The sequence below is a fragment of the Taeniopygia guttata genome, chromosome 9 (genome assembly GCF_048771995.1).
Source record: "Taeniopygia guttata chromosome 9, bTaeGut7.mat, whole genome shotgun sequence".
Classification (NCBI taxonomy): Eukaryota; Metazoa; Chordata; class Aves; order Passeriformes; family Estrildidae; genus Taeniopygia; species Taeniopygia guttata.
In genome coordinates this window covers 18328787-18342421 of record NC_133034.1, presented here as the reverse complement: position 1 = coordinate 18342421, position 13635 = coordinate 18328787, and the positions used below count along the sequence as shown (strand labels likewise).

Sequence of the window (13635 nt, the reverse complement as noted above, 5' to 3'; positions counted from 1 at the left end):
CCTGGCACTGCCACCTTACTGGGAAAACATTCAGATGTAAAATGCACAACCCCCTAGGGGTATTATAAAGTGATGTTTTAAAATATTTGTGAAAATAGCTGAGAAATTACAGTGGTCAGAGTATGATGAGAATAAAATACTGCAGAAATGGGCATTCTTAATTTTCCTTGGAAGGAGAGTACAGTAATGGGGTGTGAGAGTCCTTTTCTTCCCTGCCATCTTCCCCTCCCTCCATTAATAGGCATTGTGACTCAATTGATAATTAAATACATATTTTCTTTACTTTTAGGGTTGGAGTAGTATTTACTGGAATTAGTGGAGACAGTATGGAAGTAAAAAGTCTTGGAAAACCAGAGAGGTATTTGGTCTTTTATCTTGATGATTTTGAAGGCTGGAACAGTAGTGAAAATTAATGTAATGTTCTCCTCTTAAGCCTCTTTGTTCATAAGCAAACCTTGCCTTTCCACAGCGTGCTCTGTTTAATGCTTTTCCCTTGATGTCTTCAAGACAGCTTGCATCTTATTCCTTACCAATTGTAGCTGAGATGCAAGAATTTTGTGTGAGTTACTCTGTGTAGGTGTGTGTTGTAACAGTTTGTATTTTTGCCTGTTCCTCAAAGGTTGAGACTGTAGCAGGGTTGGAAAACTGAATTGCTTATTCAAGTCTTGTTTCAGTTCTCAAAATTCCCAGAATTAGTCTCGTCTGTGCATAATCTAATCAGATATTTTAAACTTTCCTAAAATGAGTACAAATTATTAATAACTGTATATCTGGAGTATGCCATAACTCCTTTTACTCATTTGGTCTGTCAGCTAGTTGGCAGTACTTTGAATTTAAATGTCTAAAATTAATTTTTTAAGCTAGTGGTAACATAACAAAAACTGATCCACTTACCACAGCACACACACTTTTTAGACAGTCTAGATTTTTTACAAATTTGTCAGAAACAAAATGTAGTTTTCAAAGTTATACTTGAAGTAACGACAGAAGGATGAAGAAATAGATAGGAGCTGCTTGTAATTGCCAAATGTCAAGTTAGTATTCAGAAAGCTATTCCTGTTGGTAGAAGAACCTTTTATTCTTACAGAATGGAATTAAGCATATATAAACTGATAAAAAACACTGAACAATGATTGTTGTTCAGCAGTGTTTTCGGAGTTTCTGTACAAAAATGACACTTTGAGGAAAGGTCTGTGGTGTAAGAGTCTATTTATAAGTAATTGCCTTTGGAAATTTATTTATAAAAATGTTTTCTTCCCATTCCCTCTTTTAAAACACAAAATACAGGTATAAATTGCTTCATGTATTGGAGTTCGATCCAAATCGCAGACGAATGAGTGTCATTGTAGAGAGTCCCTCAGGTACGTGATCAGAAATTGCACAAGCAGCACTTGAGGACTTCTTAAACAACATTATTTTTAATTTCAGTTCTGTTTGACTTTCTAGGGGAGAAGCTTTTATTCACAAAGGGAGCAGAATCTTCCATTCTTCCTCGTAGTAAGAGTGGAGAAATAGATAAAACAAGGATACATGTGGATGAATTTGCTTTGGTAAGTGTATATGCTTGCCCAACTCCCAGCCTCAGCTGATCAGAAGAAAATTAATGCAGTATAAATTGTGACTTGAAGTGAAAAAATTGCTGGTGACACCTTCTTGTTAGACAGAATCTTGTCTACTCTGAATGTAGTCTTTTATTTTTTTGCAGAAAGGCCTAAGAACTTTGTGTGTGGCCTACAGAAGATTCACACCCGAGGAGTACCAAGAAATTGGCAAACGCCTTCATGAGGCCAGGACTGCCTTACAGCAGCGGGAGGAGAGATTAGCAGATGTGTTCAACTTCATAGAAAGGGATCTGGAGTTACTTGGGGCTACAGGAGTAGAAGACAAGTATGCCATGGAGTTACTGCTATCTGTGCTCTAACCCAGCGAATTTAGGATTTATACTTGAAATGCAAAGTGTGAAAAGCTCTCCCACTATGACCAAAAGTTCTGTGCTATTCTTCTTTAGTATGTTTGCCTTTGGATTGAGGCAGATTCAAAACAAAACTTGTACCAACTGATTCTGTCTTAATAACGGTGATGTACAGTGTATTTCCTCAAGAGAGATGTCATGTATGTGAAATGGGAATAGTTGCAACAAATATCTAGTGTAAGAGCAAATTCCTTAGGAAAGCTTCTACACACAGCTCCTTTGCAAAGCATTCTGCTCGTGCTCTGTAGGTCACAGGGTGTGTTGTACACTGAAGTGGGCACATGGGGCTTGAGAAGCTTTTCATGCACCACAGTAGCCAGGAATTATTGTGGACTGTTTTAAAGCTTCTCAAATGCAGTGACAGTGCCTAGTTTAAATCAAGATATGCTTAGTACAAATTTTTGCTCCCTTAGAAGGATTGGAGTTTAGTTTTTGTTTCATCAAGACCTTTGTTTTATTGCTGGTAACAGAATATCATTTGCCACGCTATGATTCTCTGAAAATACATGTAATATTAGAAAGGCACACTTAACTCACCATAACAGTGGGGTTACAGTGGTAATATGGGGTTACTGTATGAGGTCTTTTGTTTGTAAAGTGTTCAGTTGGTTATTTGAGATTTTTCTTGTTTCTAGACTGCAGGAGAAAGTCCAAGAAACTATAGAAGCCCTCAGGCTGGCTGGTATCAAAGTGTGGGTGCTCACTGGAGACAAGCACGAAACAGCTGTTAGTGTCAGTTTGTCCTGTGGACATTTTCACAGAACCATGAACATCCTTGAGCTTGTGCAGCACAAGTCAGACAGTACCTGTGCAGAACAGCTGAGGCAGCTAGCCAAGAGGTAAAATACCTGAGATGTCACTATCTCATTGATGATCTTAGCTTGGGTTGCTTTCATTTTTAAATTTTATGGCAGTCTCTTTGATGCATGTGCCAAAGAAGTTGTCTTTTTAAAAAAAAAAAAAATTATTTCTATCATACCAGACTGGAAGAAGTTGTCTGACAGATTAACTCCTTTGCTTATTGTCTGGCCAACAACATAATTTATAGCAAAATTGGAATTTTACCATTAACACTGGTACAAAGTCAACATTTTTTGTCCCTGAATAGAATAAAGGAAGACCATGTTATCCAGCATGGACTGGTTGTGGACGGGACCAGCCTCTCTCTTGCACTCAGGGAACATGAAAAACTGTTCATGGAAGTTTGCAAAAACTGTTCTGCAGTGCTGTGCTGTCGCATGGCCCCCCTTCAGAAAGCAAAGGTGAGTGAGAATATAGTCAGGGTTGCCTTTGAAGTATTTTTATCATACTTTGAGGAGGCAAGGATTTCTTTGTTTGTCTGACCGTTTTTATAACCTCTGAATCCTTGTTAAATTCAGATCTAGAGTAGTTTGCTAAGACGTTTCTGCACGTGTGTTTGAAAATACGCAAGTGGATGGAGAAATCAAAATACTGCCAAGCTCAACTTTATTCTGCCTCTTGAATGTTCAGTAAGGCAGCAGCTCTCCCAGTCTCCTGCATGCTTTTGCCTTAGCTGCTCCATCACTCCTCCAGTCCTAAAAACTAAATTGAAAATTCTTGAACCTGTAAGGAGAAACTGCTTCTCTAAATGCTTTAAAAATACCCAAGTTTGAGGAAGAAGTAAAAAGAAAGGGAAGACAAGGACTGGTCTCTAGGAAAGGTTTGCCTTAATGCTCTCTTGTTATGCCATTTTTCCTTCACATGTACTGAACTTTGCTCAAATACATGTTGGGTAAGATTCGTATTTTTGGTGATCAAATTCGTATTTTTGGTGATCAAATTCATATTTTTGGTGGGTTTTTTTTTTGACTCCAGAAATTTGAGCTCTGAAGGACTATAATATTCTTTTCTTTTGAAATTTTCTCTTCATGAAAAGACATCTCTTTTCCTTAAAGCTTTAGGAAACCCTTCTGTGAGGTATTAGATGTTCAAGAGGCAGGCTGTTTTACTGTAACAGAAGTGACCTGTTTGGAGATCACTCTTCCTTCCAGAGTTCTCATGCAGTCTTTAGAATCACTTCAGTATAGAACTGTTCACCTGGTATAGTATCAGTTTCAGTGATATGTTGAAAGGAAGTTGTAGCTACACTGAGTAAACCAATCTGTTGGATATGTCAAATCTGTACATTCTCTTGGCTGAAATTTTTGCCATCCTGTCTCCTTAAGGTGCAGTTATTTGTCAGTGTTGTGTCCTTGTTCTTACTTTGTCATTTAACTTGATTTATAATGTTTTGTACTGCTTTCCTTAATTCTTCTCTTCACCAGCAGATAATGGAGATTATTTCCTGTGTTGAGTCATGAAGTACAGCAAAATGTAATTTTAATTGCAGTGAATTTTTAATTTCAAACATTGAAGTATATAAATCACCAAGACAGATGCCATACAACTTGAGGGGTAGGGAAGGAAGTGCAGGGTAGTTCAGACTAGTCTTGCACATTATTTTTTGCTGTAGGCAAGCTTTTTGAGAGATTTATTCCAAGATTAAGCTGGAACTCAGCTTAGTACTTCCTGCATATTTAATTATAATGCACGTTAATGTTTGGTTAGTGGTCTCACTACTAATTTTGGTATGTTTTATGACTCAAAATCCTGTTTAAACATCATCATTTCAGTCATTTGGAGCTACGGCTGATTGCTGCTGTTAACATTTGCTAAAGGATTTGTCTTGACCTTTTCACATAGATGTTTGCCTGTCCAAATTACCCAGGCCTTGGGGGTTTCAAGAGGACTGATATGGGTGACATCCTGCAGCCTTGTTCCCTCTCTAAGGCTGCTTCCTAGGATCTAATACTAAATGTATTTGAAGTAATTACCCCTTAGGAATGGGGAACCTTTAAACTTGAATAATAATACCTGCAATTAGGGAATGTATTCCCACAATCAGGTGGATTTCTCTGAGCTGTGGACTTCGTTTAATCACTGTTGCATTCCTTGTGTGAATTCCCACTCCTGTGAATCAATGTCCTGACACTGCCAGCCACAGCTCAATTACTCCAATACAGTTTTTTGTGTCTACTTAACTTCATGCAGTTGCTCCATTAATATTTCCTTTTGGGGTTTCTGGAACTTGAGGGGGAAAATGGTTTTTCATACATATTTATTTCCTTGATTTTGGAAAACCTCTTGGTCTGTGTTCATATCTTTACCTGCACCCACTTACAACTGAATTAGTGAAGCTTCTACCTTAAACTAGAGCTCTGTGGGAGGTTAATGATTCACTAATTCTCCTTAACTAAAAGTCTCATCTAACTAGCTCCTTTGTATTTAGAATATTATTGACACTTGTATTGAAGATCTGTTATCATTGCTTCTCTTCTGAGTATTTTAGGGCCTTGCATGTCAACAGTTTTTTCCCTCATTCTGTCATATCTTCTTCTGTTTCTTTGTCATTTGAGGATACCCCTTGATGATAATGAAGTTGCTTTAGAAAGAAGCTATTTTCCTTAATTATGGCATATTGATCTTTTAGCTAATACATTTGCTTTTTCAAATTATTCTTTCACCTGGATCAGTTCCATTAATTGTAAATGTGAAGAATCTGGGTTTATTAAAGGGCATTAAATCTGTGTTGGTCTGTAAGTAAATTTTCCGTTCAAAATTTTACTTGACTTTGTTTTGTATGACAAAGCACCAAGCTAAGAGTTGTAACAGAACATTGAAATAAGAACAGGAAAATAGGCTCAAGGCAGATATAATATTTAAATCAGGTTTGTGCTCTAAAACAGGCAGCTTTTCTAAAAAGAAAGAATTATTTTCTAAAGAAGGAATTAATGTATGCATGTGATATGCCAAAGATATTTTTTACCCAAACAAGCATGTTCATAAATTAGATATTATTAGATAAATGTTGATATTAGTTATATCTACAGATAGGCAGCTAACTGATATACTTGGGAATTGCTGGCATGGTTTGTAGGTAGAGTGTTTAATCTGAAAGTGTTTAATTTTCTTTCTCCAGGTGGTTCGACTGTTAAAAACCTCTCCAGAGAAACCCATAACGCTGGCGATCGGAGATGGTGCTAATGATGTCAGCATGATCCAGGAGGCCCACGTTGGCATAGGTAACTTCCTTCTGTCTCCACCAAGTGGGGCTTCTTTCCTTGAATCAGCATCAGATGAGCAGCTTCCTTTAGTTCTGAGTGTGAGGAATAATGTCTTCCTTTGCAGCACTGCTGAAGTCTTTGCAGTGTTGAAGTGCAGGAAGACAGAGCTGTAGCTTCAGATGTGTGGTGCTGGGCTTTTTAAACTTCAGTTTTGGTTCCACTTAACCTGTTTTGTGTTTTGTTTCCCAAATATTACAGGAATCATGGGCAAGGAAGGAAGGCAAGCTGTAAGAAACAGTGACTATGCAATAGCACGGTTTAAATTCCTCTCCAAGTTGCTTTTTGTTCATGGGCACTTTTACTATATTAGAATAGCAACCCTTGTACAGTACTTTTTTTATAAGGTGAGTTTTTTTCCCAGCAAGAAATTTATTTCAGCTCTGAGATTCTTGTTGGGATCGGGTTAAATATCTCTGTTTAAACATGTTTTCTGGACTATTTTATTTAATGTTTTACAACCAAATGCAGTAATTTAACTGTGAAATTGTTTAGTCTTTCCACCTGGAAATAGGCTTTAAATACTGCAGTGAGTTTGTCTAGACTGAGATAGGGATGTTTTTGTTTTCTCAAGGCAGGGATTTTGTTTGTTTGGTTGGGGTTCTTATGGGTTTTTTTTACTTGTTCATCAGTTTTCATAACAAGTCAAAACTCACTATCTTTATTGAATTTTAGCTGGGATTTCAGCTTTGACTCCCAAGTCCTTTTTGAAGTTGTTTTCTTTCATTTAATGACAATAGCATGGTGTTACATTTTGATTTCTTCTTTGTTTACTTCCATGTAACAAACACATATGAGCACAGCACAGCTTTATTGAATAAAATGTGGAATCTATTCAGCAAAGACATTCTTAAAAAGAAACTGAAGGGGGAAATGAATGGGTTTCTTCTACTTAATTACTACTTAGACTCCTGTAGTGAGATGTGCTCATCAAGCACATATAGTTAAGCTCATAATTTTTATGTTCATTGTCCCAAAGGACAAACAAACAAAATACCCTCTCAACTAAAGCATCTTGCTTTACTTTGCCAAGTAAAATGCTGAAAGGCTGTGTGCTCTCCCTGTGTATTTTTAGCAGCTTGTGAGAGTTAGCAATTTCTTTTAGAGCTGTGAGGCATGTACTAAGGATTAACTATTTCCTTAATTTCTCTTTATTTCAGAATGTGTGCTTTATTACACCACAATTTTTATATCAGTTCTTCTGTTTGTTTTCACAACAAGTAAGTATTGCATGCCTGACTTCTTGTCTGTGAAACACTCGAGGTCTATAATTAAGAAAATAGGAGGGAGACACAAGGAGCAGTAGAGATGTTACACTTAGCAAATACCCAGCTCCCTTTTCTGTATTTGGTAGCTGATGTTATTAGATTGTTTTGTGAGTGCAGCTGTTTTCCTAACTAGCAAATTAATGTAACTGATCATTTGTTGCTGCTATAAGTGTCCTAATTAATCTTTATTGATTCCAAGGCATAAAATGCTTTTTGCTTTTCTTTGCAGACGCTCTATGACAGTGTGTACCTGACTTTGTACAATATTTGTTTCACTTCCCTGCCTGTCCTCATCTACAGTCTTTTTGAGCAGCATGTGCACCCGCATGTATTGCAAAGTAAACCTGTGCTCTACAGGTATGTATGTCCTGCATCAATTCCCACAGGGGCTCATCTTGTACAGCAGCAGTGGCATCTGCACAGCTCCGAACTTGCTATTAGGCATTTGTACAATAATTATCTGTAATTTAGGCATTTTTAGTAACTATCTTGATGAGGAAGAATTGAAGCTACATAGTTCTCATCCTAAAAGTTAATTAAAAGGAGTATTTTAAAGAGAAGTGTCTTTTTATGTCAGCCATGTTGTGAGTGAAGAGCACTGAGCACTTGGTCAGCTTACATGATTGGCAGCCTTCTCCTCCATTACATGTAGGAGATGAAAATCACTCAAACAAGGAGAATGAAAAACTAGGACACATGATTAGGGGAATCACCACCAAAAAAATCCTTTACTAAGAGGAAGAGGATAGAATTAGATGTCCTCCCAGTGGTAGCATGTTGCACTGCATACTGCTTTTTGGAGAAAAAAGTAGGTATTTTTGTAAAAAAGATATCTTCTCTCAGATGTTTCTCTTTTTGTAATGATCTTTTAAGCAGAGCAACGGGTAAGTATCAAAAGATTTGTCTTTTTCTTCCTCTTGCAGTTCTACCTCCAGGGACAAGAATTCTAGTTTGTGCTATTTTGAATTTGACCCATTAGAGACCCTGGCCATTGGTGACCTCTCCTTAAAGCAGAGCCAAATCATGAGAGCTCAGAGTTCTTTTTTTGCCCATGATTTCTGTATTTTTTTCATATGTCAGCATTTGCTTAATGTGTCTTGGTGCAGCTGAAAGTTACATTTATTCAAAGCAGTAGCAGTCATGCAGTGTGGATAGCTGATGGTTATGGACAGTATGAATTCCAAAATCTGTTTTATTTCTGCAGAGACATCAGTAAAAATGCCCATCTGGGGTATAAACCATTTCTTTACTGGACCATCTTGGGCTTCTTTCATGCATTTGTTTTCTTTTATGGCTCGTATCTTCTAATGGGAGAAGACACTTCTTTGCTGGGAAATGGCCAGGTAAAATATCACAAGTGTTATTCTACCACTGTATTTTGTTGGTATTTCTTAGTGCTTTTTTGAAAAATCTTCCTGTGTCCAAGATATTTTGTTTTTATGAACTACAGTTGTCAAAGATTCTTTGTCACTATTTGTGAGTGCTCTCAAGAGTAACATTTCTTAGCATGGGAATTGTAAGGTGTTGTCAGAAAGCATATGTCCCTGAAGACCATGTCTTTCAAGGTAATCGTGGTTGTCCTAAACTTTGTTGTATTTCATAAACTGTTTTTGTCAAAATCCTGTTTCATAATGTCAGCAAATAAGAATATATATTCATTCATTCAAAATTAATTTTGAATTGGACTTAATTGAAAAGTCAAGCAGTGGCTTCTCCTCAGTAGCTGTTATAAAGTTAGGCTGAAAGTTGGCAAAAGTCTTAAAGCTTCTCCTGAAAATATGTTATTTTTAATACTGTGAATTTTTCTAAATTTAGTGGTACAAGCTGCTTTTAAATTATGGTTTTTATTCAATAAGTGTTTTTAAGGTCATACCTTAATGAAATCATCATACACTAATTTGACACTTTCTATTTTGAAGATGTTAAAGTTCACAGGAAGACTCAATCAAAAAACTCAAAAGCCTGAACAAAACCATTTTAAGTCTGTTTCCCTATTCCCTTTGGTTCTGAGTTAGTTAAGTCAATTTAAAACAATTAGATTCTGATTTTTCTCTTGTTAAATGTGGGTAGTAATGGAAAAATACATTTGTTTCTCATTATGCCATACTTAATACTGGCATGAAGAACTTGCCAGTTGTCATAATGCTTGGCAGAGTTCCAAGTTAGGGCACAAGGGACAAAAGCAGCATCCTGCGGAATTCCCAGTGTCACCTGTGCCAGGGAGTGGGTGTGAGCTCAGGAGGTTTAGTCAGAAATGCAGTGATGTTCAGACAGGAAACAGAATGGTCCTGAGGGGCTGCAGGCAGAGCTGGTGGTTGGCAGCATCCCTGTAGAGGGAGGAGCAGTGAAGGGAGAGTGGTGCAGCCACCTGGAGCATCCGTTCCATCATCAGATTTTTGATAAGAATGTTAAAACAGTTGTGCTTTAGGCTAAAATGGCTCTTTCCAGCTGAGGCATGACAGTGTCCTCTCTTGTAATTCGTTACAAGCTGTGGGATTTGAAATTCTTGTGAGCTTGTAAAGGTCCTTCAGGACTCTTGTAATGAGGTAATTTTAGACTATGAGTCAGTGTGTGTGGTGCATCCATCGTCGGTTGTCAAAGCACCTCACTTCAAAATTGCTTGGTAAATGTCCACGGGGCAGGAAGAGATTTCTCCCATTGTATTTAGTAACAACTCTTTGGTCTGGGGAATTGGCAGCTGCCCTTTAGCTTCTTATGTGATATGACTTCAAATAAATTCTAAGACTTTTCTGGGTTTTAGTTACTCTGCCTCTCTGTGTTCGCTAAAAGATGTTGATTAGAACTGGTAGAACTGTGTTGCAGTGGAATATCTGCGTTGCATAGTTTCTTGCAAATTTAATGTGTGCTTGGAAAAGCCAAAATTAAGGGCAGGAGGATTTTGTGTGCTGCTGAAGTGCTTTCTTAAGTCCTCAAGAAGTGATCACCTGTACAGATCTGTGGGAGAGGGTAGTGTTAGTGCAAGGCCTCACGTTTCCATTCCCAGTTCTCAGTTCAGAGCACAGCAGAATAGAAGAGATGGTAAATAATTTGTTAATGCTGGTGCTTTGTTAGGCTTACCTCAACACATTGTGCAACAACTTGATCTTTTAGTTATTTTTTCTCCCCCCTTTTTCATGCTGTGCATGTCGTCAGATATTGAAACCTAACAGGCAAATGGTAAGAGTTTAGAAAAGGAGGAGATACAATATTTTGTATCTGTTACTTCATAGGATTAAAGGATGCAGCATCCGCAGTGTAAATGTGTTCAAAAATAAAATGGTGGCAAGAACCTGTGCGTGTTTTGGATTCTAACTCTGACCATTGAGAGCAGTGTTAGCAAAGACACTTTCTTTCACAGGTCACTCAGGAGAAGTTTAATTTTACTTTAAAGATGAATATTGCAGCAGTTAACAACAAGCACATTACTTGTTAACCATGGCTGTTGGTGGGACAAGTAAATCCAAGGCTTCAAGAAGGCATGTTATCACAAAGATCTTTAAAATTATCAGTAAATCCAGACTCATGGCTGCCTCCATTTTGTACGTTATGTATAGATGAGAGAAGCAGTTGTGAGATCTGTCCTCAGGCTGTTGGGATTTTCTGTCAGAGCTCTGCAACAAGAACTACAACTGTGTGAATCCCAGTTCCGTGCCCCTGTGCTGTCCTGACACGTTTAGCTCTAGGATGACCCTGGTTGCCTGTCTGCATGTGGTACCTTCGTCCTTGCTTGCTTAGTCTGCTACCAGTAAATCCAATTCTGAGGATTTGGTCATTGTTCAGTTTGTCAGTGGCAAAAACAGCTGTGAAACAGCCACATCTTCCCTGTGATCCCCCAGCCAGTTCCAGGCTGGACCTGGTGTAGAATGGCAGCCCTGAGTAGCATGTGTGTAGATAGATACAACCTCAGCATCCCTGCTTGGTTGTCAGAGCTGAGATTTTATTGTTGTAGACCTTGTTCAGAGTTTAATTTATGAGCACAAGAGAATACAAAAGTGACAGATTTCATTGTTTCAGAATTAGAGCTTAATTTTGTGTTTCTTAGCCTTGAAACAAAGTGTCTTTTCCTTAGAATTTTCTTTATAAAATAAAATGGCACCATTATTTTTGAATTATATAATTGTGCTTGAGGTTAAAAGTGAACCTTCATTTGATGCTGCATGTTTAAAATTATCTGGAAGTATTTAAACTCAAAAGTGTTTTGCACTTAAATTGAATACCTTCCACCCAATATTTCCTTTCTATTAGACGCTTATAATTGATCAAATTGGTATCTTCATTTCCCTACCATTTCATATTACTTTTTTGACCTTTTTTTTTTCATATTTCATGTAGCCTTTGTGGTGATTTGTTTTGAACCAAAAAGAAAGATGACTTGGGAGTTGTTAATTATGCTCTTATCATAACCTGTATTTTTTCAAGTAGTTTGTGTTGTAGCCTCCTTGCTTTTTTCATTATGATTACTTGTCACAAGCTTATGTCTTACATTTTTAGTGTAGCTGACTTGAGAAGAATTTAACTTACTGTGAATGCCTTTAACTGATGTTTTTTTATTCCATGATTTTTGCCTTGCCATTTTCGTAGATGTTTGGGAACTGGACATTTGGTACTTTGGTCTTCACCGTTATGGTTATAACTGTTACGATGAAGGTATGATATCACACTGACTGCTCTTTGGGTTTGGATGTGTAGGCAAATATGTAACAAAGCAGTAATTTTAAATTTATTCCAAGTTACTGGTCCTTGAGGGTTCCAGATAAGTGACTTTTATGTTTAGTTTCAACAGTGGTTGAAATTTTTCTTTAGTTTTTGTGTGTTACAATAATATTTAGTGTTTGGGGTGGAAGTTCCTAAGTATGTTCTGACTGGTATTTATAATTTCCTGTGAAGTGGGTGGAAAACAGGAGCTCACTGAAGTTATCTCTGTTTTAGATGGCACTAGAAACTCACTTCTGGACATGGATAAACCATTTTGTTACTTGGGGATCCATTGTATTTTATTTCATATTCTCCTTGTTTTACGGGGGAATTATCTGGTAAGTGATTTTTTCCCCCGTCCTTTTTATCACATGTAATATCAATGAAGCTAAAAACCACTGAATTATGTTCTACCATCTTGCTCTGAATTTTGTGACAGGTTTCTGATAAAAAGGTTTTAAGTCTAGACTGCCACTTGCTTTTGGTGATTCTTTGAAAAATGTAAGTGCTGCTTTGCTGTCCTGTGCTCAAGGACACACAGTATCGGTCTCTGACACCCTGTGACTATAAAGGCATTTTTAAGAAGTGAATAGGTTCCCAGAGGAATCTGTGTTCCTCACCCATGCAATAGGTAAATAATTGCAGCAGAAATAAAGAAGCTGGGGTTTGAGTCAGTAAAGTGAAGTATTTTTGCTTGTAATTTGGAGTCTGAAAGGATAGATGGGTGATTGATTATCTTCAACATAGTTTAAATCTAAATCAGAATGTTTTTCCTCCAAAGTTCAGTACCCTTTTTCTCTGGAGCTCGCTGGCAGGTCAGGTCCAACAGGTTGCTGGACTCCACATGGCCATGGTGCAGTTGTGACTGCATCCTGAGTCTCTCTGCTTGATGTAAAATAAGATACACTTGGGACAACCTGTGCTGTACTTTTATTCCTAGGAGTTCTTTTTAGTAATTGCCACTTCTTTTAACTTTTCAGGCCATTTTTACATACCCAGGACATGTACTTTGTATTTGTTCAACTGTTGTCAAGTGGTTCTGCTTGGTTTGCCATCATCCTCATAGTAGTTGCTTGTTTGTTTATTGATGTTGTGAAGAAAGTGCTGTACAGACATCTGCAACCAACAAGTACTGAAAAAGCTCAGGTAATGTTATGCTTTTGTATCCAACTTGACCAATAGTTACCCTCTTACATTACAGTCATGTTTAGTGCAGAGAAGTGTTCTCAATTCAAAATACACTTGTTAATTTCAAAAAGTGAGCACACCATTTTACAAGGCAGTAATATTTATGTTTAGTAACTGGTAATAAAAAGAATAGAATTATTTATGAAGGAGTCGCTCAGTCTTTTGCATCTCAGATTGCAGCTGTATGAAAGGGTCACACTGCACATTTTTATGCTGCTTTATAGATGCTAACTTACTTCTTGTCTAGGTATTAGAAGTATTAGAAACTATTGCTCTAATTGGCACTGAGTAGTTCTTAAAATGTGATGGAAACAATAATTGTAAAAATTACTTTAGTAAAACTTGTTTTAATTAGTATTTTTTAAATCTCAATCATTTCATATGTTGTGCA

The 13635-nt window shown here is 37.3% G+C and overlaps 1 protein-coding gene across 11 annotated transcripts in view; it reads left to right on the top strand.

The window, feature by feature from the left end:
• Positions 1-13635, top strand: part of ATP11B (ATPase phospholipid transporting 11B (putative)) — a 65363-nt gene that overhangs the window by 32217 nt on the left and 19511 nt on the right. For 9 of the 11 annotated variants that reach the window (XR_004368693.3, XM_012575696.5, XM_012575700.5 and 6 more), the window contains exons 15-29: positions 290-358; positions 1288-1361; positions 1447-1550; positions 1706-1887; positions 2608-2811; positions 3081-3234; positions 5952-6054; positions 6295-6440; positions 7254-7313; positions 7591-7718; positions 8566-8704; positions 10515-10538; positions 11943-12008; positions 12291-12394; positions 13037-13202. Coding sequence is in view for 10 of the 11 variants with exons in the window: in XM_012575696.5 (XP_012431150.2) it covers positions 290-358; positions 1288-1361; positions 1447-1550; positions 1706-1887; positions 2608-2811; positions 3081-3234; positions 5952-6054; positions 6295-6440; positions 7254-7313; positions 7591-7718; positions 8566-8704; positions 10515-10538; positions 11943-12008; positions 12291-12394; positions 13037-13202 (1723 nt within the window). In the remaining variant the exon portion in view is untranslated. The remainder of the gene's footprint in view (positions 1-289; positions 359-1287; positions 1362-1446; positions 1551-1705; positions 1888-2607; positions 2812-3080; positions 3235-5951; positions 6055-6294; positions 6441-7253; positions 7314-7590; positions 7719-8565; positions 8705-10514; positions 10539-11942; positions 12009-12290; positions 12395-13036; positions 13203-13635) is intronic. The other 2 variants (XM_012575694.5, XM_002196467.7) reach the window with 1 other exon arrangement.